Source organism: Denticeps clupeoides, chromosome 7, assembly GCF_900700375.1.
Source record: "Denticeps clupeoides chromosome 7, fDenClu1.1, whole genome shotgun sequence".
NCBI lineage: Eukaryota > Metazoa > Chordata > Actinopteri > Clupeiformes > Denticipitidae > Denticeps > Denticeps clupeoides.
In genome coordinates, this window is record NC_041713.1 from 12394333 (window position 1) to 12418296 (window position 23964).

At 46.9% G+C, this 23964-nt stretch overlaps 1 protein-coding gene across 2 annotated transcripts in view; it reads right to left on the bottom strand.

Annotated features, from left to right (window-relative positions):
* Positions 1 to 14237, bottom strand: part of xylt1 (xylosyltransferase I) — a 52401-nt gene extending 38164 nt beyond the window's left edge. The window contains exon 1 of one of the 2 annotated variants that reach the window (XM_028987325.1): positions 13890 to 14237. In XM_028987325.1, the coding sequence (XP_028843158.1) occupies positions 13890 to 14168 (279 nt within the window). In that variant the 5' untranslated portion in view covers positions 14169 to 14237. Of the gene's footprint in view, positions 1 to 6945; positions 7038 to 13889 lie in introns of those variants that run through there. The other variant, XM_028987326.1, reaches the window with a different exon arrangement.
* Positions 14238 to 23964: the final 9727 nt, after the last annotated feature.

Below are 23964 nucleotides of genomic sequence, written 5' to 3' on the forward strand. Positions count from 1 at the left end.
TTCCCCACCCGCATGCACGCCGCAGGTTATTCACCTCGCGACTGTACGCAGAGCGGGGTGATTAGCACCGGACACGCCGTCAGAGCGAGGCGGGAGAACAAAGGAAACGAAAATAGTAACTAAACGTACAGATCCCCGTTACTGCGCTACAGAAGGATGGTTTCCTTCCTCCCGATTAATGAGCTATTCTCTCCCCGCGCCAGTCCGGGATCTGTCTGTCCGTCCTGCCGGAGCACATTCAATCCGATTCTGTCAAACCTGAGCCTCGCAAGGCGAAAGAAAGAAATAAAATCATCCTGTCGACAGGCCCCCACCACCAGTCCTTTCTTCCTCTTTTCTGTTCTGTCCTTCTGTTTTTGTCTAGTTAAAATAAGACGAGATAAAATAAGCAATTTCAGGAACCCTGCTGTTAAAGGGGTAAAAATGCAAATATCATCTGTTATTATAATTGCAGCCTTCTGTGATTAACATATTGCGATGGTCAACGCGGCGATTTAGATGAATATTTGATTCATTGTCCAGCCTTGCGACGTATCGAGGCACCTCTCTGTCTTTCTGCTGTCAGCAGCCAATAAATTAATAATGACCGCCTTCCCTGTTCCCTTGCAGCCGGCCACTGACCCTTCTACCGTGGCCGTCCACCCTGCCAGCGCATCAGTGACGATGCCAGTCTCTGATTTAAAATGATAAAATGAAGTAATTAATATGAAATCAGAGGCACCAGCTTCAGCCTAATAATCCTCGCGATTTGCTGAGTTCAAAGCGTAAGCGTTTATAGTCCCTTCCCCTCCTCTACTAGTGTTCAAAGGAGTTTTTTTTTTTTTTATAAACTAGAAAAAAACTAAAAGAAAAACTTGTTATCGGCGCGCTCACACAGACTGGCCCCCTCTGGTCCCTGTGGGGTCTTATTGATGTTCTCTGGAGGGCCCCGCTCACCATCGCCGAGTGTTTGTTTGGTGAGAGAGACGGGGCACAAAGCGAGACAAGCGAGAGCCTCTTCTTCAGGGCCCCCGTGGGGTGAGACGTTAATGTAAGCCAAGAAGATTTAAAACACACACTAACACACACACACTCTCTCTCTGTTGGGAAATGTCAGTGAGAGACCTGTTGGTGTGAAGATCCTTCCTGCTGGGGCTTTGAACTGACTGCCGGGCTCTTGGCGCTAAATGGCCATTTGAGTGGATGAACTGTGGGCTGCTGCTGATAGTGATGGTATTTACAGCGTTAAAAGTCACATTCTGCTTCAGCCACGATGAAACTCTACGCTGTGTTAAGAGATATTGGACTCAACCTGGGACTAATTTAAGGGTCACCGTTCCGTAAGGCAGAACGTGATGTAAACTACATGGTTGGTTATTTGTATAAAATTCAGTTTAATGCCTTAAATAAAAGCAGGTCTCTTATAATAGCCGTTTCCTTCATTCATCCATTCAGAGAACCAGTTCATCACACATGCACACAGGCCAGGACAGTCAAAAAACCCTTCATTCACCTAAACTGCCATATTCATTACGCAGTTTTAAAGCAGAGAAGACCGAGGCCGAAACTCAGACGAGTTACGATGCGTCTGTGCCAGCCATGCACCGCACCGCTGTGCTTCCGCTAACAGCACTTCAATTCAACGTCCATTTAATTTCCAAGATTACGACGGCTGGTGATTGTCATTTAAAGGGACCCGGGGTCAATCGAAGATGACGTTCCAACAGGGAGAAATAAACACCAGGATTATTGCGAAGTTAAATTGGAGATGATAAAGAGGTGAATACCAGTGGCAGCAAAACCAAGTTTTACATGGTAAATTTCCAATGTGGCAATCTGCTAAAGTAAAACGGGCTTCATATGAAATAAGTGTCAGGTGCAACAAAGGCCTTGGCTATTAAGAGAAGCTTAATGAAAAAAAAAACAACAACTTATTTTTTCCGTCATTTTATTAACTTTTTAGTGTATTTCTGGCTTCCCTCCATATTCAGTTGTGACTTACTGAAGCTCTTTATGTGCAACCTGGATATATTTTTAATATTGGATTGTTTTTTTTATATTCATTATTCCAAACAGCAACATCAAAACCAAAACCTCATAAATACGTTATGAAAATCATGAATTTTTAACATGTGAAAAAAACAGGAATCGGCCAGGTTTGTGGTGTATGGGTAGATGCTGTTTTGGATTCTTCTCTTTGTTTATCATTACAAGGCTGCCCTAAATATGAGATACGGTACAAAGTCAGACGACAGAAATGCTCCAAAAAAGAGAGAATCATATGGATTCAAACTATGTCAGCTTTGCTGTGTTCAAAATATGAACATTATTAACATGGTGTACATTTTGTACATTTATGCTCTAAAACAATATTTTATTAATAACCTAATGAACTAATAAAATATTATTAGTTCTATTGCATTTTTTTCTGATGCATGTGGCAGCTACAATGTCAATTTACCGGCATGAGTAAAAAACAGTATAATCTAACTGCTAAGATTATAAGAAATATGTTTTAAGCTATATCACAACACACAATATATTAATTAATTATTAGGGTGGTAGTAGCCTAGTGGGTAACACACTCGCTTATGAACCACTTACTACCATTGTGTCCCTGAGCAAAACACTAAACTCTAAGTTGCTCCAGGGGAGGACTGTCCCTGTAACTACTGATTGTAAATGTCAAATGTAATGTAATGAATCATAGTACAATATTTTGTTTAAATAGCACCCTTGTGATTCTTCATTAAATGTGAATGCTAAATGCTTTTTTGGGACCTATAGTCATGACCAAGAGTCAGGCACTCAACAAAACTAATTTTAGCAGAACATTAAGAAGATTATATATAACACAGAGATATGCATATTTACCTTCATTATCAGGACATTGTTAAATTAAAAATTGGTTTATAATAAGAAATAACTGGTTATGAATATGATTAATAAAATGGTTGATTATATGTCTGAATTTTGCCTGTGTGATACAGGGTATAAACAGACATTCATTTTGCAACTAGGTCAGCATTCAGCATTATGATATTGGTGATGAATAAGGTGTACGTACAACAATAATGGCATTTATTGATATTACATAGCACTATCATTCTATGACTCCATAAATGTTGCGATACATAATCAGCATCCAGACACAAAATATCAGCCCAAAATACAATGATGGAAGAATTCACCATGTACCATACAAAGAGCTGATTTACAGAACATTTTAACACAAAGGTCTCCAAATGGCTCTTTAAAAGGTGTGTGTGTGTGTGTCTGAGTGTTTGTCATTCAAACTTGCAAACACACATTCACACTTACAGGCCCATTCAGACCCATTCAGATTCAGCGGGTACATCCTGTACGCCAGCATCACTCTGACAGACAAAGAAAAGGAACCCGATCCGTGCCTCAGGAGCAGAGCTGCCACAAAGCCACCAGCGGCACAGCTGCCATCAAATGTTAATGCATTCAAACGTCTGACACTGCAGTATGAATTACCCACCATTACAGCAGGACACGTTAAATACACCGAGCCCCCGGATGTACAGCGCTGCTTATTTCATCTGGGAATCGAAGGTCAGGGGGAGAGAGAGAAGCGGTCGAGTCGGGAAGTAGAAAGCAAGAAATCGCATGAGAGGGGAGGTTGGAGCAGCAGTGAGATCGAGATCCAATGAGATATGCTGACCAGAGAGTGAAGGGGATGGACGGGGAGAGCAGCAGTGCTGAGTTACCTGTCCATGTGAATGCAGGCATGCACACACAAACACACACACACACACACACACACACACGCTGTCACTTCCATCACTGTCTGCTGCTAACCCACACCCTGCTCAGTGTCTATCCTCATTCTACACACACACACACACACATTCACACACACTGCTATAAACATTAAACACAGCAATGAAGACATAATGCACGTATCAATCAATACACATCAACAGCTCTGCGCTTAATTCATCAATACTTTTAATACATATTTTTATAAATTATGTGTTTTCAAAAGTTATAGAGCTCTGGTGTGTATGGCTCTTTATTGTGCACCATATCTTATTAACATGAAGACGACCTTGCTTTTTCAAGACTGGTTATTTGAGAAATCAGCTTTCTGTAGGCAAAATCTATATTTTTATTCAAAGATGATTTTATTTGACGGTGGGCTGCTGTGTTTTAACATCGTTTCAATGTTAACCAAACCTGTTTCAATCAGCTTTATTTGATTCATTTGTCAATTTTAATAAAATAAAGTAACAGAGATAAATGAATGTGCACTTCATTTATGGAAATAAGGAGTGCAAATAGACTATATTTCTATTTTCTAATTTCTAGTGCCATATTATGTGCCCTCAGTCCACTGCCTTTCCCTCAGAACATAAATGTAAGGTGTCACCATTTTTTGCGTACTGTACATGTACTGTAAGGGGAAAAATGTAATATGTATCTGGTCAAATTGAGCGTTTAAATGTAGAACATTTTATAACGTCATATACTGTCACGCCATGTAACCTCTATTTCATCATATGCAGTGTATGGCGAAATCATTCACAACAAACACCCAATAACGCACTGGAATGTATGTTGAGTACAGGGTGAATAAGTAAATTCCCCCCATGGGGCCAAGTTCAAGTTTCACATTTTTATTTTAAATCAGTCTGACGCCACCTCTGCTTCCTCATGCTATTCCTACAGAGCAACTAAACCAAACACAGCTTTTCTCCGCCATCACCATTTAGACCCATATCACACATGGGGTGGAGGAGAGAGGAGACCGGAGAAAAGTCTGGGACGCGTGACGATGGGGAGCTCACAGTGTGACTTCAGAAAAGTGCTGAGCTGCAGCGAAGCATCCGTATCTCTGCACTGTCATTTCTGAAGCAGCGATGACATAAGGCACCACACTTCAAAAGCCTTGCGCTTCTCTGGCGGCGGTTCAATAAACTTAAAACCTACAAGTTCACCGCTGACCACCAAAAGAGTGTGTGTGTGTGTGTGTGTGTGCCTATCTTCTGTTGAGAACGGGTCGTCCAGCCAATTCTCACCACTGGCAGCGGGTGGAGCATGGGATGGCGAGGTGACGAATGGCTGTGGAGAATGCGACCAGACAATGGGCTCAAACACGCAGCTAAAGGCCTGAATCCGGTGCCCTCGCGTTACGAACCGGCTGAGTGACTCTGACAGGGCCGGATCGGGAGGGAGGGGTGGGCCTGCGCCCTGTCATACAGCCGCGGCACGCCACAGGAAAGACAACGCCATTCCTTACAGCCCGTGCCTCCACCTGGCTCCTTCGTCGCGGCCTCGCGCTGCCGCTCTGATTGTAGAGCTATAAAAAAGGCCGTCGTAGTGCAGAACCAGAGCGGCTCATCACTGCGACTGTCAGGAGAGGCGAGGCTCGACACCCACCTCCCAACCCCCCCTTCTACTGAAAAGAACGTCGGCGCCATTATAGCACCGGGCTGAGTAGCTCTGGGGAGTTTGCGGGAAGTTCCCTAAAAAAAACCTCCAGTCTTGATGAACCAAAAAAGCAGAACAAGCAATTTGCTTAAGTGGCAATTTCTGTCAGTGTGTGTTTAGGTTGTTTTTTTTAGGCCTTCCTATTGGTGGAAAAAGGACAGGGTTTGGATTCCAGTGTCCAGTGTACACGTGTGTGTTATTTTAATGGCGTGGATGGAGAAAGTCTGGAAAGCTGGCGGCAGTGTGTGTGTGTGTGTGTGTGTGTGTGTGTGTACAGTAGAAGAGAGGCATCATTAGCTCTCTGGGGCTCTGTCCTTTGGCTAAGCCAGTGTCAGCATCAGTGGGATACTTTGGGATCAGTTATCCAGTGCACTCCTATTCATCAGACAGCTAAATCCTCTCTGTGTCCGGCAGCAAACTTGGCCCGTATACACACACACACACACACGCGCACACACACACACACACACACACACATACACAAAGCTCTGAGGCAGGTCCTGGGCAGCAGATGTGTTTTAAACCAGAGACTTTAATTAAGCTAACTGCTGCGGCTGAGAGAGGAAACGCTGCTAAAAGCCCCATAAACGTGCAGTAGCTGCAGCGGCGGTGGCGGCGGCGGCATGGGCGGAGACGTTCGGAACACGCAGGCCAGCCGGGGTCCGGCTGTGGTGCATCCAGCTGGGCTGCCAGGGTGTCTGGAAGACGGTCAGGAGAAATTCGGCTGAGTGCAGTGGAACATCGGCTGAGCTAAGCGCCGGGGCGCAGTGGGGATGCCGCAGGACTTTTACACGCCGCGGCCGCTGTAACCGCTACTTAAGACTTCAAGGGCCGCTTTAACGAGCAAACATGAAAAAAAAAAAAAAAAAAACGACAGTAGCACTTATGCGGAGGAAGAAAAAGGAGGTATAAAAATATGTAAATAGCTGCGGGGGTCATAATTACGATGGTTTCTTTTCTTTCTTTCTTTCTTTTTTTTTGGTTCCACATTAAAAGCGTGCCGGTGTGGCGCGGCCAGAGACTTGACTCATCCAGCCTCCCAATCGGTATTGCTCTTCAGGCCTTCGCCGTCCGTCTGAGGGGCTTCTACAGATGTGGGGCCTTTTTAATGCGGCAGCATATGCATTTGGAATTGATTGCCGCGCCACGGCCTCCTCGCGGTCGAAGGTGCAGGTCAGCGCAGCGGTCGTGATTTGGGCTTTAATTGAAATGATGGTGGGAGAGAGAGAAGGAGAGGGCCAAAAAAAAAAAAAAAACGTATCAGCGAGTCAACCTGCACATCGATCGACGCGCTCCAGTCATTGGCGTGGTAAATCAGTGGCGCATTAGCGGCCGCTTTGGTTGGAGGGGGAAAAAAATGGCAAAAAAAAAAAGCAAGGCCGAATAGAGAGATCTGCGGTCACGGAGGTTCTCACAGCGGGGTTAAAATGGTGCCACTCCTGACTATAGAAATGCTGCAGTGGCGGGGTGAGACAGGAAGGGGCGGAGACAGAGAAACGTGGGATTCACCTGTCTGCTGCCAGTCCGGAGCCGCTACGTTCCATTTTCTACTCTGATGCGCAGGCCAACACGAGGCAGCTTCGCCCAAACTAGCCTGAAACCCCGCAGGATTGCCGCGGATTACGCCAGGGATTTGAGTACATGCTGGATTAAACGGAAACGGGGGAGGAGAGTGTGCAAAAAAAACAAAAAATTGTATCATATTCTCTTTGAATGACATCATCCTTTCAACACCGGCGCAGATGCGCTGACTCTGGCCCGACTCCACCCGCCCTTCCGTTCACGTTCAAAGGGTCACCTAAGAGCACCTGCTCCTGGATCCGGAACGTTCCTGGACAAGGACACCCCTGTCCCAGCCAGGTCTCTGTGCAACGGCAATCCGTCATCCCCGGCCTTTTTCCCTTAATTGCGCATTAAAAAAAGGCCCTTGTTAGTAATGATGGGCTCTGGGGCAGCTGTTTAGGGGGACGTCGGGGGTGAGAATGCATAAATATAGAACTCTGGGTAACCATCGTCCAATGGACTGCTGCCCAGGCTGTGGTCTTCGGGGGGACAGGCCGAATCCATCACGGGCCGAGTTAGCACGCGTGCAGTCAGGCAGGGTAGAGGGGGATGAGCTGTTAGCACAACCCAGCCTGAAGGGCTGCAAAGGACATTCTGAGGCCTGAAGAGAATTCTCACCACCTCGTGGTATTTAGGCAATTCGCGCATGACGGGAAAAACGGCCGCGGCAACTTCTGAAAGGTCCACGTTTCTTTTTTTCCCCTTCTTTTCTCATTTTGCTGCCGTTTTAATGTCACGAGAGAAGCTGACATGATTCAGAATCCTCCCCCTCCAGCGTTTGCCACTTGGAACCGTGCCCCTTCCACAAATCTTTAATTGGGTCCCTAACTTGGAATGCCGATGATATAATTGCATTTAGAGCCTGAAAAGAAGTGGAAGGCAATTATGTGTGTTTTTTTTTTTTTTGGTGATGTGGTGGAACACAATGCTCTGCTAATCCGCCCCAGCAATATACAGACTGTATATTTCATCTTTTTCATTTCTCCACCCAACCCCCAGACTGAAAATACAACAGCTGTTATGATGTAAAAGCACATTTGGCTGAACTGAACGTTGAGATTGTGTTATCAGCGTGATCTGATGCAACGCACGCTAAACTATACACCATAATGCGTTTTTTTTTTTTTGAGCGTGGGGGTTTAGGGGCCTAAAACGGTTTAAAATAATAACTTCAATGAGCTGTAATAAATAAATAAATCCCCCACAGCATCTCTCTAGATGCTTACCTACGGGATTATTGGCAACACACCGGATTATGGATTTTCAGCAGTATTTGTTATCAGTATCTGGAAATAAATCCCTATGCTGATATTAGGCGGTGTGAGATGAGTATGTGGGACGGGGTTTATTATCTGATGCTGTGGATTAAAGAACAGAGAAGCCAAAAGCTCAGCCCTGTGGCTGGGCCAGCACGCAGTGTTGGAATGCAGTGGACACACAGGACAGTCCCTTCACTGTGTGTGTGTTTGTGTGTACCTGTGTGCTGCTTTCTGTGAACGAAACAGTCCCCCCCAGGACCAACAGTGTTTATTTTCCTTAACCATCTCTGACAGGGGCGTAACACAACCCCTTCATTCATGTCCCCCCTCCCCACCGCCTCCACATTAGACCTTGGATCCGAGCGGCGTTGCAAATCCCCCCATCAGTCCGAGCCGACGGGAACCGCAGCCAGCGCTCAGGCCCAGGCGATTTCCATGAGCTACACTGGGAACATTCACCCAGCCCGACGCCCTCGTTAAAGCGCGTGTTTGCGAAAGCCAAAATATGCAATTCGCTAGACCCTCATTCACTGGTAATAGAGGGCGCCTGTTCATTAACTCACAAAGGCTCACATACATACACACGTGTGAAAAGATACAGAATAAATCACTTCATTTATATTAACAAGGTTTATTAAAAATAAACTGAAACCAGTAAAAACCAAAGTTTGGGTTGTAAAGTTCCTTTACCAACCCATATAATATATATATACACACACACACACACACACACACACACACACACACACACACACATATATATATATATATGCAGAGTTTAATAATAAGTCACCACTGGGGATGCTGGTTGGTCAGTTGTGGCGACCTGCAACAGGAGCATCCGAAAGAAGAAACAGAAGAATGCAGAGTTTAATAATCCAATACAGGTCTATCACTAAAACAACCACGCCCTGCAAAACAGGGGAATAAAGTTTAATAAACAACACTTTTTCTCTGTAATTATCACCGCAACGTTTTGCGGTCCGCGTACCAGCTGTCGACCGCATATTGTGTATTCACTGCTAAACCATGTCCATTGGCCCTGTTGTGGATCACACTGTCGGGAAAAGGCCGCGTGAAACAAGCGAAACGAGCGCGAAGCCCTCGTTGTTAGGGCAACACCGACACAGAGGGCAACGCGTGGCCTACAAAACTCGAACTAAATGAAGCCATGACAAAAATAACCCATCGAGCACCACGCCGGCTCATTAGGAGCGCATCGGGGAGGCGTTTCAGATAAGCATCGGCGACAGGGAGAAACTAATCAATAGCCACTAGTTTTTATCCATTAAGCAGCCATCACACTGCGATGAAAGAGTTTGCTTTGGTCTCTGAGGCTCTCGGAAATAGGAAAACGAAAGACATTGGCTTTATTTAAAGCGTATATATCAGCATTTGCTCCGAACGGGGGGGGGGGTCGGACCTCAAACCGCAGCTCGGGCCCATTCGCTCGTATTAATCTTCATAAGCGTGAGCGCAGACATGTCCCCTGTAAACGACCCGATGGTAAACACCAGCCTCCACACCAGCTGGTCCAAACACACACTCTCTCATGGGACCCGGAGATCCGGCATCTACCACCGTCTACAGTTCGTGTGTGTGTGTGTGTGTGTGAGAGAGAGAGAGAGACTGCAGGGCGAGTGTGCCGGTGTGCACTCAGGCATACTGACAGAGTGTGAGTCAGCACAGCATGGAGGATGGAGGGCTCTCACAAACGAGTGAAAAGGCAGGATGGGAAGGATGAGTAGACAGGCAGGCAGACAGACAGACTGCACTGCAGTAAGACGCCCCTCAGCACATCCCACTCCCAGCCAATCCTCCTGCACACGGCACTCCATTCAAGAGTCTCTTCAGCCCGACAGACATGCAGACAGATGCTGTCCGAACAGCGAGCGCCAAACGCCCCAAACAAACAAATCATCGTCCGACTACGTTAACAAGTCAAAGTCTCGCTCAGACTGCCGTGCCGTAGTGATGAGGCAGAGAATCACGTTTACCACGTATCCAGAGGAGGAGGGCAGGGGCGTGGAAAATACAGGAGCGTGTATGTCACGGCGCAGAGCAAATGCAGTTAAAAAATGGTGCCGTGTTGGAAATGCTACCATTCCACATGGTCTTTCCTTACTTAACATTAAAGGACTGATAAATAAGTAATTTTTGCCTCCGAAGGGTAACCTGATTTCCATTAGAAAAAGCTGCCTAACCTGTAGTGTATGTGAATCAATTAAAAGCTCTAAGTGTTCATGGTTAAAATGTAATTCCCGGGCCCAATTTTCAGCGCTATCTCTTGTACAGAGGCCATTAGGATATTTCCTCTTGAGGTGACACAAAGGCATTCGTTCACATAAATTATCCTCCCTCAATCAATTTCAACAGGGCCGTAATGGACTCTCAAAAGTGAAAAAAAAAAGAAAAAAAAAAAAAAGAAAAAAAAAATTGCCGGCACTTCAGTGGAAGTTGTGTCGCCGGCTTCTCACATCCTCTGGCGTTTGATGTTCTGAAGTCCGTATTTGGATGATAAAGAAAGAAACAACACGCTTCGCTCTGAAAATATCTGCGTAATTAAATAACACTGAACAAAGGCCTAAAAGGGAAGTGAAGGAAAAAGAAAAGTAAAACACTTGTTAGGACGTCTGCGAGACTGCGTTAAGAATGGCCGTCAAGCCACAGCCGGGCGCTGGAATGGTGCAGAAATGCCAGACATTGGTCGGCCGGATAGATGCTGCTGCCCTCAGCCACTTTCACCATACGAAGAAACTACAGTGTGTGTGACAAGCTCTAAAGAAAGAATAAAACACTGAAGCTGAACTGAAAGAGAGGAGGATGAAAGGAGGAAAATACACTGCCACTGTCAACACGCTTATGAACTACAGATATAGCTGTTGCATGACAAAAAAAATCCAAAAAGCACGACATCGCCACCTTCTTCTTCAGTAAGAGACAGTCATACATAAGACTACATGCATATATTAAAATAGTCCGTGCAATGTGACCTGTACTAGCACATCTCAGAACATTGTAGTAGACGGACCAGTGTTTTGTCTTGATTGTAAAGTAAAGTGAAGTGATTGTCACATGTGATACACAGCAGCACAGCACACGGTGCACACAGTGAAATTTGTCCTCTGCATTTAACCCATCACCCTGAGTGAGCAGTGGGCAGCCATGACAGGCGCCCGGGGAGCAGTGTGTGGGGACGGTGCTTTGCTCAGTGGCACCTCAGTGGCACCTTGGCGGATTGTATAAATTGTATAAATGAAGGTTTCGTTTCAGAAGTTCGACGTATTCTGTATTGATTCATCATAGGCAATACTTCTCATGGCATCTAAGTGCAAATTAAACAACATTAAAACAAAAAGCATTTTGCATGTAATTAATATAACATATAATAGCAAAAACAAATAGCAGAATACATTTTTACAATGTCCTATTTTGTTAGTGCATTCTTGGGATGTGGAGACATATTAGCAATGCACATCAATAATGCAATATTTATGTGTGTAATGTGTGTAGCCTTTTTTGTTAAAATTAAATATGTCATTAGCCTGTTATATGTCATTTTTGTGTGTACTAGAAATGTTATTAAGAAGTGACGTGCGGACTGATAGTGTCATGCGGGACCTTTGTGTCACAAGGATGCCGTGTGACGTGTGTAAAATTAGTTATAGATCAGAATGTGCTGACATTTGGTAGAAAAGCAGCCTTGACTGAATCGGGCATCACGTTCCCACGCCACCGTCTTTATTTAGTCAGAGTGCCATGGATTTACAATTCCTCCTGTGACCTGCCAGGTTTTGGGCTGCGATCTTGCACACTGTAACCTTTCCACTGCCCCTGGTCGACGAAAATGTTCATGTTCTTCAGGGGTGAAGAGGCATCTTCTGGGCAACCAGAACCTGCCATTTCTACATCATTCCAGTTCCCTGTTGTAACTGGATGATTTCGTTAAATCTGCCCGTTTTCGTGCGCGCGTGTGTGTGTGGAGTGTCTGGAGGGTTTGACCCTGAGCGGGTGAACGGCCTCTCCAGCGACCTGCCCGTACCCTCCCGTCTTCGGTTACATCGCCCTGCCAGGCGTCCGGGGTATCCAGGCTGTCTTACAGTCTCGCCGACTCTCGGCAGCAGAGGAATGAAGATCCAAATTAATAGAATAGAAATAGAAACTTGAAACAATCGCATTGCTACAGGCGTCCTCTTTAATCTGCTGCCAATCCTATTTCGCCAGAGCAAACAGCCCACGGAGGCCACAAAACAAAGGCAGGCAGAGGAAGAGCACTGAGAGAAGAGGAAGAGGAGCGCGATCCTCCCCGTCGCTGCATACGGAGCGGCTTACGGCACCAGATCATCCCCCAGAGCTCCGGATAAGGTCGCGTCACCGGGCCCGCAGCCTTCACACAGGCACCAGGCAGCTCCCATCGCGCCGCGGACACGGACCTCGGATCCGAACGCGGGGGTTAGCCTGGTCGCCCGCGGGGCCACGGCCACTCGCATCCATTTCCACCGCTGGCGTGCGGGGCTCGCCGCTTTTCTGACGGACCGAGAAGCATTCCACCAAATTTCCATATCACAGATCCTGAGGAAAAGTCCAGACATCAAACTGGCACCTCGTCTGATGCAAAACACCCCCCCCCCCCCTTTCGGGAATATTATAAAGGACACAGAACATGGAGATAATTACAGAACACCGACTGTGAGCTTGTTAGAACTTATCCAGCTCAAGCCAGTCCAAATTAAAGGATGCCGAGGAAGAGCCACGTGCCCCATGCAGTCTACCTCAAAGAACCTGGCATTCACCAAGCCGAGAGATTTTTGTCTTGGTTCGGAGTCAGGTTACAGGGCATTAAAAAAATGATTTTCAACGTATTTGAAGATTACGGCATTATAGCCTTTGTAGTCCTACCAGCCCACACCCTTCCCCAACTTCCAGGAAAGAAATTACAGCCATAACTGTATCTTCTTACAAAATGATATCAGGGACTTAGGACTTCAGTGCCATGGAACATTCTGGAACATTCATGGAACCTTCTGTCCAGAACTCGCTTCACTACATTAACCACATGCCTGTTCGCCACAAGCGTGTGTGTCGCACGGTTTTGTTTCTCGGAGGTAACAGATAATACAAATACGGTATTGCAGGGGAGCAGACTGCGTTTTACGGCGCAAAAATCGACTAAACCAACCAGTTGAATGCCACTTTCTGTGACGAATCCTCTGAAGCAACTTCCACGGTCAGAAGGAACAGAAGCCGCTGGGCGTCACGGGGACCGCGACAATATTTCCGCGTAAAATGTGAATATATATATATATATATATAATAATGTACATATTGCGTCCAGCTCGCGCGGGTGAGCGGCGGCCGCTGATTGGCTGCTCGCGGATGGCCGAGTTGTAAATTGGCTGAACTAACGCGACGCAACAAAGTATCCGCCGAGGGTTTCGGTTTTATTTCCCTCCCCCTTATTATCATTATTATTAATACGACTGTTATTATTTTCTTCAATTCGCGCGAATGAAACGCCGCGTGTCGCGGGAGGGGAAATAAAAATGCGTCGCCCCGGACACACCGCGACAACACGCCGCTGTTAATGACAAAAGGGGGCCCCGCTAACCGCGCTTCCGACGGGGGTCTCACCGGCTGCTGCTTGTGGCGCACGGCTGCCTTCCCGAGCGCCGGCTGCTGCGGCTGCTGCCTCCTCTGGAAGCCGCTCTTCGGGTGCTCGCCGTGGGCTTTGTTGATGCCGACCCGGTCCCTCTTCTCCCTGCCGTTGCCACCGTCTCCCCTGTCCTCCCCCGAGTCCAGGCTGCTGAAGTTCCACACGATGAGCGTCTGGATCAGCAGCACCGTGAGAGCCGCGATCAGCGCGGACCGAGATCGGCGAGCCAACTTGCGGGCGCACACGCCGCCGACCATCTTCGCGCCGGAGCAGCGAGGTGCCACTGCCGAGCGCCGACAGCAGGCTTTGTGGCTCGGCGTCGGGGAAGGAGCGTGGAGAGAGAGGGGGTGGCTGGCACAGGCATGAGATGAGGAGGGAGAGAGAGAGAGAGAGAGAGAGAGAGAGGAGGAGGAGGAGGAGGGGGGGTGCCGCGAAACGAAAGAGATGCGCGGGGCCCCCACGTGGTGACGAAGACGCATTGCATCACGAGGCTGAAGTCTGGACGTGACCGTGGGAGGTGGCTGTCGCCTGCTGGCTTCTTTTACGCTCCCTGCCCGCCTATATCACATTTTATTGCCTGCAATCTAGACTCTTAATTAGAGTCGAATGATATTTTAAAAATTTAAATCAATAAAATAGATGTTTACGTAGAAATACAATCAGAAATACAATATAATCAGCCTTTCACTCCTGCTCACCAAGGGTGATGGGTTAAAAGCAGAGGACACATTTCGTGCTTCACAATGACAATCACTTTTTTTCCCCCACTCCCATTTCCATGCCATATCATTTTTATTCCAAACTTGAGATTATTAGTTCATTTCTCAGAGCTTGCGGCTGGTTGGTGGTGGCTGGATCCATGGCCTCCAGCCTCTTTCCTTTTTTCCCTCAGCGGCTTCCAGAGGCAAATTCAGTGGAACATTACCGGAAACAAATTAGTGGAATACTTAAACCTGATACAATCACTTACAGAAACATGTTCTGTTTTTTTTTTTTTTAAATCCCCCTAAATGTCAGAAGGAAGATCTTGTTTTTGCACACATTGTGCAAGATGCTGCCCAAAACAAGATAACCAATTACTTTAGAAGACAGTCCTTTGATGTGCAAATTCTTTACATTAATATTACTGCTTTGTCTCTCCGTGATCTGAATAGAGCCGCGTAACAGAAAGGGACAGTGTGTTTGCACTTAAACTTCCTATACCCCACACATGGGAAGCCATTGTTCTGTTGTGTGGGAATTGGGACAGAAAGGTGAAGTTCCCTGCCAAAACAAGAATCATTAGAAATTTCGTAGCAACAACCCAGTTGAAATGGAAGGCATAGATAACGGATAAAAAAAAAAAAAAATATATATATATATATATATACACACACACACACACACACACACACACACACACACACACACACATATATATATATATTTTGGACATCTCACAAACAACCCCCACTTTAGTCATGTGGATACAAGAGATCTGGTAGTGTGGTATCTAACATTTGCTCTATTTAAATTGCATTACATTTGATAAGCAGATGCTTCTCCCCATAGCAGGAAGAGGACAAACACTGAAGCTGATGGCAGATGTATAAAAAGTGCTACTCAATTTGAAATATGTGTATGCAGCTCGGATAAGAGAGAAAAGTGTGGAAAGTAAAGCTTTTGCAGGTGTACTCTGATAACATTCTTAAATAGATTCTTGAAGACAGAGAGGGATGGAGCTGCTCTGATGGTGTCTGGAAGCGCATTCCACCATCTGGGAACAACGGGCAAGCACAGTCTAGACACGGTAACGTCATTCTCCATAGAGCAGCCCGAACTTCATGATTTGACTTCAGGTCTGTGGGCGCAGACGGGTGAAGTCACAGTGCATGTGATGCGTTACCCGATACAGCGATGGGATTTGTGTGTGAAAGGTCCTGTAAAGGTTATCACCTGCAGTCACACTGGCCCGGCGCAGATAACCCAGTTCTCCAATGCAGATTTTCTTTTTATGGTACACTGCTGACAAGACCAAATGGTTGATGGCCACTTTGCGATAAATACTCACAAGCGTGACTAAGAAGCGAACGGAACGAGAACATTAAAGCCTGCACAGTGCTTAAGACCAAATCCTTAGAAAAAAGCGACTTCCCACATTTGTCCTCTGGAGCGGGGGTAACTTTAAGAAAATAGGCTACTGGTAAGTACAGGCTGAGCACGAGCCTTCGGGAAATATGGAGTTTTGCTCGGGTTCTATAAAGGGGACACAGCCTGAGGGCGAGTGGAATTATGGGTACACACCCAAGGTTACAGACCGTGTGTGTGTGTGTGTGTGTGTGCGTGCGTGTGCCACACGAATGCCTTTCATCATGGTCTCTCCCAAAAGATCAATGGTTGATAATCTCAGGGACACAATGGCAAGCCTCCAAGAGGACAAAAAGGAGTGACCCCCAGTAATAATGGCGACCTCCCTGAGAAATTGTTCGGCGAGGCACAGCCTACGCAGCCGAGAGCGCGCATCTCTCACCCGACACCGCGCTGCCTCGTGTGACAACGGAACCGAGTTTCCATGGGAATGCGCCCTCGTTGTTTTCTGTCTCCCTCCTTCTCTCTTTTCTTCATGGAAGTCAGGGGGGAGATGTCAGCGCAAGGATTTGGAAACAGGGATCAGAGCTTCGCGGGCCGCGGCTCCGAGGACGCACCAGCGCGGGTGTTTGTTCGCAGCCTCCTCGGCGTGGCCGTCATTAAAGTTGAAACGGCCGCTGCTTGGACGCCGCGTTTCATAATTCAGAAGCCTCGTGGAGATTGAGGCAGAGCGCCTTTGATGAGCACGGAGAGCGAGAACATGGCACTGTGTGGAGCCGTCCCCGCTCGGAGCGCTGAAATGCGAGCCTTCGCTTGTTCTGCAGCCTACTTGGCCTGTCTGGAGTTAATGGACCGGCATGCATTGTGTAGACAACCAGCAGAGGGATTTCATTTTTTTTTTTTTTTGGATGGCAGGACTAAAAACAATGGTTCTGTGAGCCTTGCTGGGCAGGCAGGGAACGTCAACCCCGGGGCAGATGTTCCCTTGCAAAGAACCAGACAATGCAGTGTCCCTCAGCCTTCCTGTGAGCCAGAGGCTTGCACCGGATACGATGGCCCGCTGAGCTCCATAGGGCTCCTTGCATGATGGTAGTAATGATCCAGATGGGGAAAACAAGCTGCAATCTTTCATTCCCTATCTGGACATTGAACTGAAGCTGAGATTGCGCTCTGTTGAGAGCCTCCACTTCAGGTTCTCAAGAGCGGGCTGCAAGTGTCCCGTCCTTGCTACCTTTGCCTGCCTTGCAGCATTTAACAGCTCCACATCTTCAGATCCTCCTCTTCAGGTTCGCTACAAGTCATTTTTTCTCAGTGGGCGAATGCTCTCTGGTGCAAAGTGAGTGATGTCCATGAATGGTGATCTATAGATCAATAGCAGCATAAGTGAGTAAATGGTTGGTGTATCCAAATTCAAGGGGACTGACACCACTGCCATGAGTTCCCCGTGACTAGACCTTTACCAACTCAGTCCCGAGTCATGTAGGAAAAAGAAGGGCTAGACATGGTTGCAGCTCATGGTTGTGTTGACTCACGCTTCTGCCGCAGCTCCGATATTTCACCCTTGAGTGTACCACATAGCCACGGCAGGGGCAGGAACGCCATGAATCACGACTGGGATGTGCTTCTGGCTGGGAAGCACACTGCGACTGGGGGAGTGAAGCGGTGACACAATCGGCTCAGCAGCACAGACATTAATTGCCCATCCCACAAACATGCCCCCCTGGAGTGGGGGGCTTCAGAAGAGAATCACAGCAGGAGACCTGCAATCCTTCACAGGCGTAGATCAGCGGGGGGACTTGAAGGGGGGGGGTGGGGGGTGAAATGTTTGTGATTTGCTGTCTGTTGAAAGAAGGAGATGACAGAAGACCACAGCAAGTACAAATTACAGGTTTGATCAGCCTTCGCTCGAGATCGGAGCGGGTTAGGTTATTCCAGAATGTTAAATATACCCTGATATGATATTCCTGTGTTTCTGATCATAACCCTAAACCTCTCCCTAGATTCCTAAATGCACACTAAAAATAAATTTTAACTATATTATTAAGTTCTGGTGCTGTTTTCACGTTGGAATGGAACGAGAGAGGCTAGTAAGACTGAGAGATTCCTGCAGTCTCACAACGTTTGGCAGAATGTTTGGCAGCCATGATGGCTGTCACTTCCCTCTGGGAATTTTTGGAGGCACTGATTTATCGGGTCGCTCACTGAAAGCAAAGGATTGAAGGCATGCATAGCGCAACCCATCAAATCCCTGCCACTGACCTTGATCTCGGTCTCCGAGGGAATCTCATCTGTCTGCCTGCTCCATTTCCACACGTTCGTCAATACTGATGTGTCCCCAGAATGGCAACCCACTGACCAGTGTGCCGGTCATTATAACCCCCAGCTTTCACAGCACATCAGATGTATCATTTATATCTGCTCCTAGCACCCCTTTCAAATTTCTGTTCCTTTTATTAATAGTCGTTTTAATGGCAGCGAGACAGCTCTGGTAATTTGGCTCTCATTAGCCTTCAACATGAAATGACTTCCTGAACGTCACCATGACATCTTTCATCGCTGTGGAGTTTGAAGTTTGACTCCCACTACGCCAGGCCTGCGTGTCTCGCACCTCTGGCCCATCTCCCATTCTCCTGACAACATCCTCTGATTGGCAGCACAACACCTCTGGCACCCCTCTGATCCCACACAGCCGGCTCTGAGGTCGCAGGCCCCGCCCCTCCCTCGCTTCCGAACCGGCCATCGCCGGGGCCGTCCATTTCCGAGGACCAGGCCCGGTTAGCGCTGTAAAAATAGTTGCGGAGGGGTGGAGAAGGGAGGGGAAGGAAGCGAGTGCTGGCGGTGCACGGGCGCCGGCCAAGATATCCTCGCAGGAGCCCCTCGCGGTTCAACAAAGCAGGTTAGGCCAATTAAACAGGCGTCAGCCGCCGTGGCTAATTAGCATTCTCACCTCGCCGAGCGCGCCGGATTCGCACGGAACAACGCAGGGGCTCAGCCTTGATGCCGGGAGACGGCGGCCTCATTTACTGAAGCAGTTAAGCAAAGCAGCTTGGCTAAGATAAGTGGGATGGGAACGCAGGATCATATAGCAATGTCATGGCTTGCTGCTCCCGGTTTAATTGTGGCTGGACGCTTCTCACGTTGTTATTCGTTCATTTTCATCGCTGCGCAGAATTACACGCCGGCAAAATACGTCTCACTTTTTCTACGTGGGAGCGGCGTTGCCTTCGCGCACACGGGGTGTCTAACTTGCCCAGACAGAGGTCATTACCCTTCCTATCTAAGCGTGCGTATTTGGGAAAATACAGATCGATGCTCTCGCCAAATGCCAGCACTGGCCGCACGCAGGGCCTCTTTGCCGACAAGTCAATAGCGGTCTGCGCTGGAGTTAGGGAGGAATTCATCCGACATGGTGGACAATTGCGGGTGCCGGGGAAAAAGGGATCAATGTCTCTTATTCCCCCATTTGTCACCTCGCCGAGCATTTTACGTGGAATCACTTCCCCCGAAGCCACTGACTGTACAGGTAAAGACAGGGCTTGTCTTTAGGATCTCAGCGGCTAAAGGCGTATCTGTCCCGCGCTACTTTTAAGGCCCTGTTACGTGTAATGCTGAGAGACAACAAAATAGTAGCTGCCGAGTAATTATATCGACAAGTCTAGACCGAATACACACTTAGCGCTTCCCATCACTAGCCTACCTTTGACTTTGATCCATGGCACAGAGGGAGTCTCGCCTGTCCGATGGCCGCGCTGCCTTCAGTCGCTGTCACATCTGTCAATACCGATGCCTCCACGGAATTTCATCCGGCTGACCAGTCGAAGGGTCATTTTCATCGCCTTATTCCCCCCTGGGTCAGATTCATAATTCATGATCTTATTCGAGCGTTTCTTTTACCAAAATGAGCTGAAGACAGGGATCTTTAGAGACTCTCCTTGGAGTTTATTTGTTAGGCATCTATAACAGACGTTGGGGTGTTAACTATGAGGGGATTGGTTCAGGAATGTCGAGTTCACCGGTTTGAAAAGTCTTTAATAAAAGTTCGGCTTCGTAGCAGATGTGGTCCAGAGATGATTATAAAAGAGAATGTGTAAATGTCAAGAGAATTGCTTGTTGAGAACAGGTATCGACATTTCAGTATGTTTAGGGCCCATAGTAAAGTGCGTTGGTATAAGGGGCAACGGCTCAGACAGCTGCACCACCTCACAGCAGGAAGGACAGACAGTACAGAGAGCCTGAGGCAAAGTGAGGTCAGGGGCAGGAGGCTGGTGGTGGGGAGACAGGGGGGTCCATAGCCTGTGGGACCACCTTGCTCTGCGTCTGACCTGAGTGTGGCTGACAGGTGCGTCCGATCTTCTCCCATTTCAAAGCTCGGCTCCCATTTCACTGTGTGTGTGTGTGTGTGTGTGCAACTTTGCAGGCAATATGTGTGCCTGCATGTTAATTTCCCCCTCAGTTGGCATGTAAACGTAACGCATTTCTTCAGGGCCACAGGGGCAACGGCCCCTTCAGACCCTGTACACAAGTGACACCTGGACACCCGTGTGAGTCGCGTCGACATCCCTTGCACCGGTACCGAATCTCAGGTTCTTGTCTCGCTGCTGATCCCGTGCGACTCTTTGACTCCCTTATTATTCTGCTTATGCAAGGCAGTGTCCGCACTGGACAACAACAAAGAGCAGTGAGTCATTTGCTGTGAGGAGTATGTTGGGACGACACCCACCCTCTTACCAGCCCTGTCCACCCACCCTCTTTACCAGCGACTGAATGAGTCGCCAGCGGCAGCGCTGCATACAGCCCGAGGACACCTGTTCTATTTAATGTACCTCTGTGTGGAGCTGCCTTCCTGTGCAGGGGTACAGGCTAGCTCATGCATACCAATAATGCAAGCTGGAATGATTACACCAGGCGCTGCCCCGAGGTTGAGTTAGTGGCTAAAATACACAATTATGGCCTCGCTGTTAAAATGGTAATGTGACAGTATTACATGCTGGATGAATAGCATAGTAATACCATGATTAAAAACCATGATTATCAGCCATAACATTGATTAACTAAGCACAGTACCACTTGTCAAAGGCTGAGATGAAATTGGTGAAAAAGTGATCGGTCAGTTCTTGAAGTTGTCTTTTTGGGACTTCCAAGTATTTAGTGGTCCAAGGACACCAATGTTGGGATAGTGTGAAGACTACCCTGTCTGACACTCTGATCTGATATTCATATGAATGATATTTTATCCAGAATCCAACTTGGTAAAACATTCCACAAGATGAGGTCTACTGCAGCTTATTCCTTGACTGGTCAGAGCTGATTTGGCAAGGGAAGCCAAATGAAAATGAAAGTATATCTTGAATTGTCCAAAGACCCTAACCAATGCCAATGCTGACCATGATGAATTAATATTATATTGTACAATAATCAGTTAAATAAATGACTCACAACTCTAACCCCTTCTTAACCCCCACCTCAAAGCATTTGTTTGTGTTATTGCTTCCAATCAAATACTATGAAACCTCTCCCTTGAAGCCCACGCAATATCGGATCCCTCACCCTCTAGCACTATTGTGGCTATTTTCCATGATAAAATCTGAGAAAAACAAGCGAAATAAAACCCATTCCATGCTGTCAGGGTTTCTATCTGCTGAGGATTAATGCTACATCTGTTTTATATTTTTTTATTGTGTGTCACATACGAACAGAGGAAAGGTTGAAGGTTATGTCTGCAGCAGCCTGGCCTGGAAGAGCAGCTAACACAATAATAAACCGGGTCTAAATTCATAGGCCACTTTAATAGAAACACCTACCCTGTAGGCACAATATATTTAGTATTTTTTTCTAGCAGGAGAAAGTGAAGTTTGATTAATCAGTTTTTTTCAGAGTTGCCTCTTTTTACCTTCATGACTGCTAAATAATAAGAAAAGGTTCAGCATGAACCTTCAGGACTAAACCATTGTCTAACTTAAGGTGGTAGAGAGAAGCCAAGAGTGTGAACTGCTGCCATCACAGCAAAAGCTCCCTGCTTTCGAAAGATGCAAATGTTTATTTGGTCCTGGGTCCTCAGTTTTGTTCTATAATGTAAAAAAAAAACGGCAGACCCATAAATAGGGTGGTAGTAGCCTAGTGGGTAACACACTCACCTATGAACCAGAAGACCCAGGTTCAAATCCTATTGTGTCCCTGAGAGAGACACTTAAGCCTAAATGTCTCTGGGGGGGACTGTCCCTGTAACTACTGATTGTAAGTTGCTCTGGATAAGGGCGTCTGATAAATTCCGTAAATGTAAATAAGTATTATTTATCGTCCAAACTTTTGACTGGCAGTATAGCCTAGCTGTTGCACAGCAGTAGCCCCCTGTGATGATCCTTTATGCTGTTAGGAAGTCCCCTCAATATGCCATATGTCTTTTCACAGAACCAAACAAGGAAGGCATAAAGACATGTTTTTTGTAAGCCATGTTCGATTCTGTAGGTTTGTTTAATATAATCGTTTTATACGATCATACTATATTATATGTCAAAGGTCGAACATTCTATATAAAAGGGGCTTTCTGCTGGCTGAATTATCTCTGCCCATGAACATGTCATTCAAAAACTGATATCATATATGAACATTACACTACCGATGCTGTTAATAACAGTCCCTCACCTAAATTAAATCGCTAGCAGTGGTTAAAAAAGTCAATATGTCAATACATTTTGATACCTTCTTGGGTGATACATTGGTATTCAGTATCAGTGAATAAGTTTTAGTTGAACACTGAAACTCTGATTTCATTGCACATAGGATCTCTCCAGACAGCAGTAATAATAAACACAGTAAAAGTTTCTTTTTTACTGCTATATATTGATGATCTAAAATGTATGATATATGGGATATTGTGTGTGTGTGTGCACATACTCACATATACAGACGCACAATGTTTATGATGTATTTTTAGATATAAAACTTTCCAGATATATATTTAGACACACCAAGGTCCTTTTGTCCTCAGTGAGTTGCCATTAGATATTCCCTCCTCCTGCTGTCGGAAAAGATTAATATTGTTATCCGTGCAAATTTCCTCCAGTAAGCCCTCTACCACAAAAACCATTTGGAGTGAAACATATCACACTGCAGGGCAAATGTGACAGACAGCACCCCTTTTCTCATTGTGGATGGATGCACCTCTGTTCCTGACCAGAGCGCTTCGCTGTACCAGGCAAGTTGAATCGTTGATCCCAACAGAACACCGGTGGAGCCACCTGTATGGGCAGGCAGTGAGAGGAATGTGGCCTGGTGAACCCTGCGGGATGCTGGTGTCACTGTTGGTCATTTTCAGTTTAAGAGGCGCATCAATTTTGGAGCTGGGAACACTGTTCTATTACTCCGTTCCAGCGCAAACCTGGGCAAATTGGGCCGACCTCGCTGAGGGAGGGAGCACGAGCGAGACAGCATAAACATTTCCAGCCACGAGCCACAGAGGGCGAATCTGATCAGCGTAGAGGACACCACAACACATTCGGAGACATGATCGCTCGCTTCCTCTCTCCCTCGCTTGCCTTTTCGCTTCTCCGCCTTTCTCTCTCTGTTCCTCTCCGACTGATTTGTGTTGCTCTGTGGCAGGAGTTCACCAGGCAGCCAGGTTCACCGCGCAACGCTGCTCACCTGCACTAAAGAGGACACACTGTCCGTTTGAATCAGCCACCGAGAACATGGCCCTCCATCTTCCACGTCTTTCTGAAGACCTCAGGACTCGCTGTGCCTCTACAGCGCCTGCCAAACAGATGGTAATGTGGTTGTTATGTTGCTCTGGAGCACCATCCTCGCAGAGAGTGAGAGAAAGAGAATGAGAGGGAGAGAAAGAAAGGTGTTCACACTCAAAATACAGCCCCGGCAATCTGGCAACAGGGGCACAAGGAACAGAGCACACCATTGTTGCTGTGGTGTGATGATCGCACAATGATGTGCAGCCCAAGGACAGGAAAGCCCACAGGGGTGACAAAACAATGG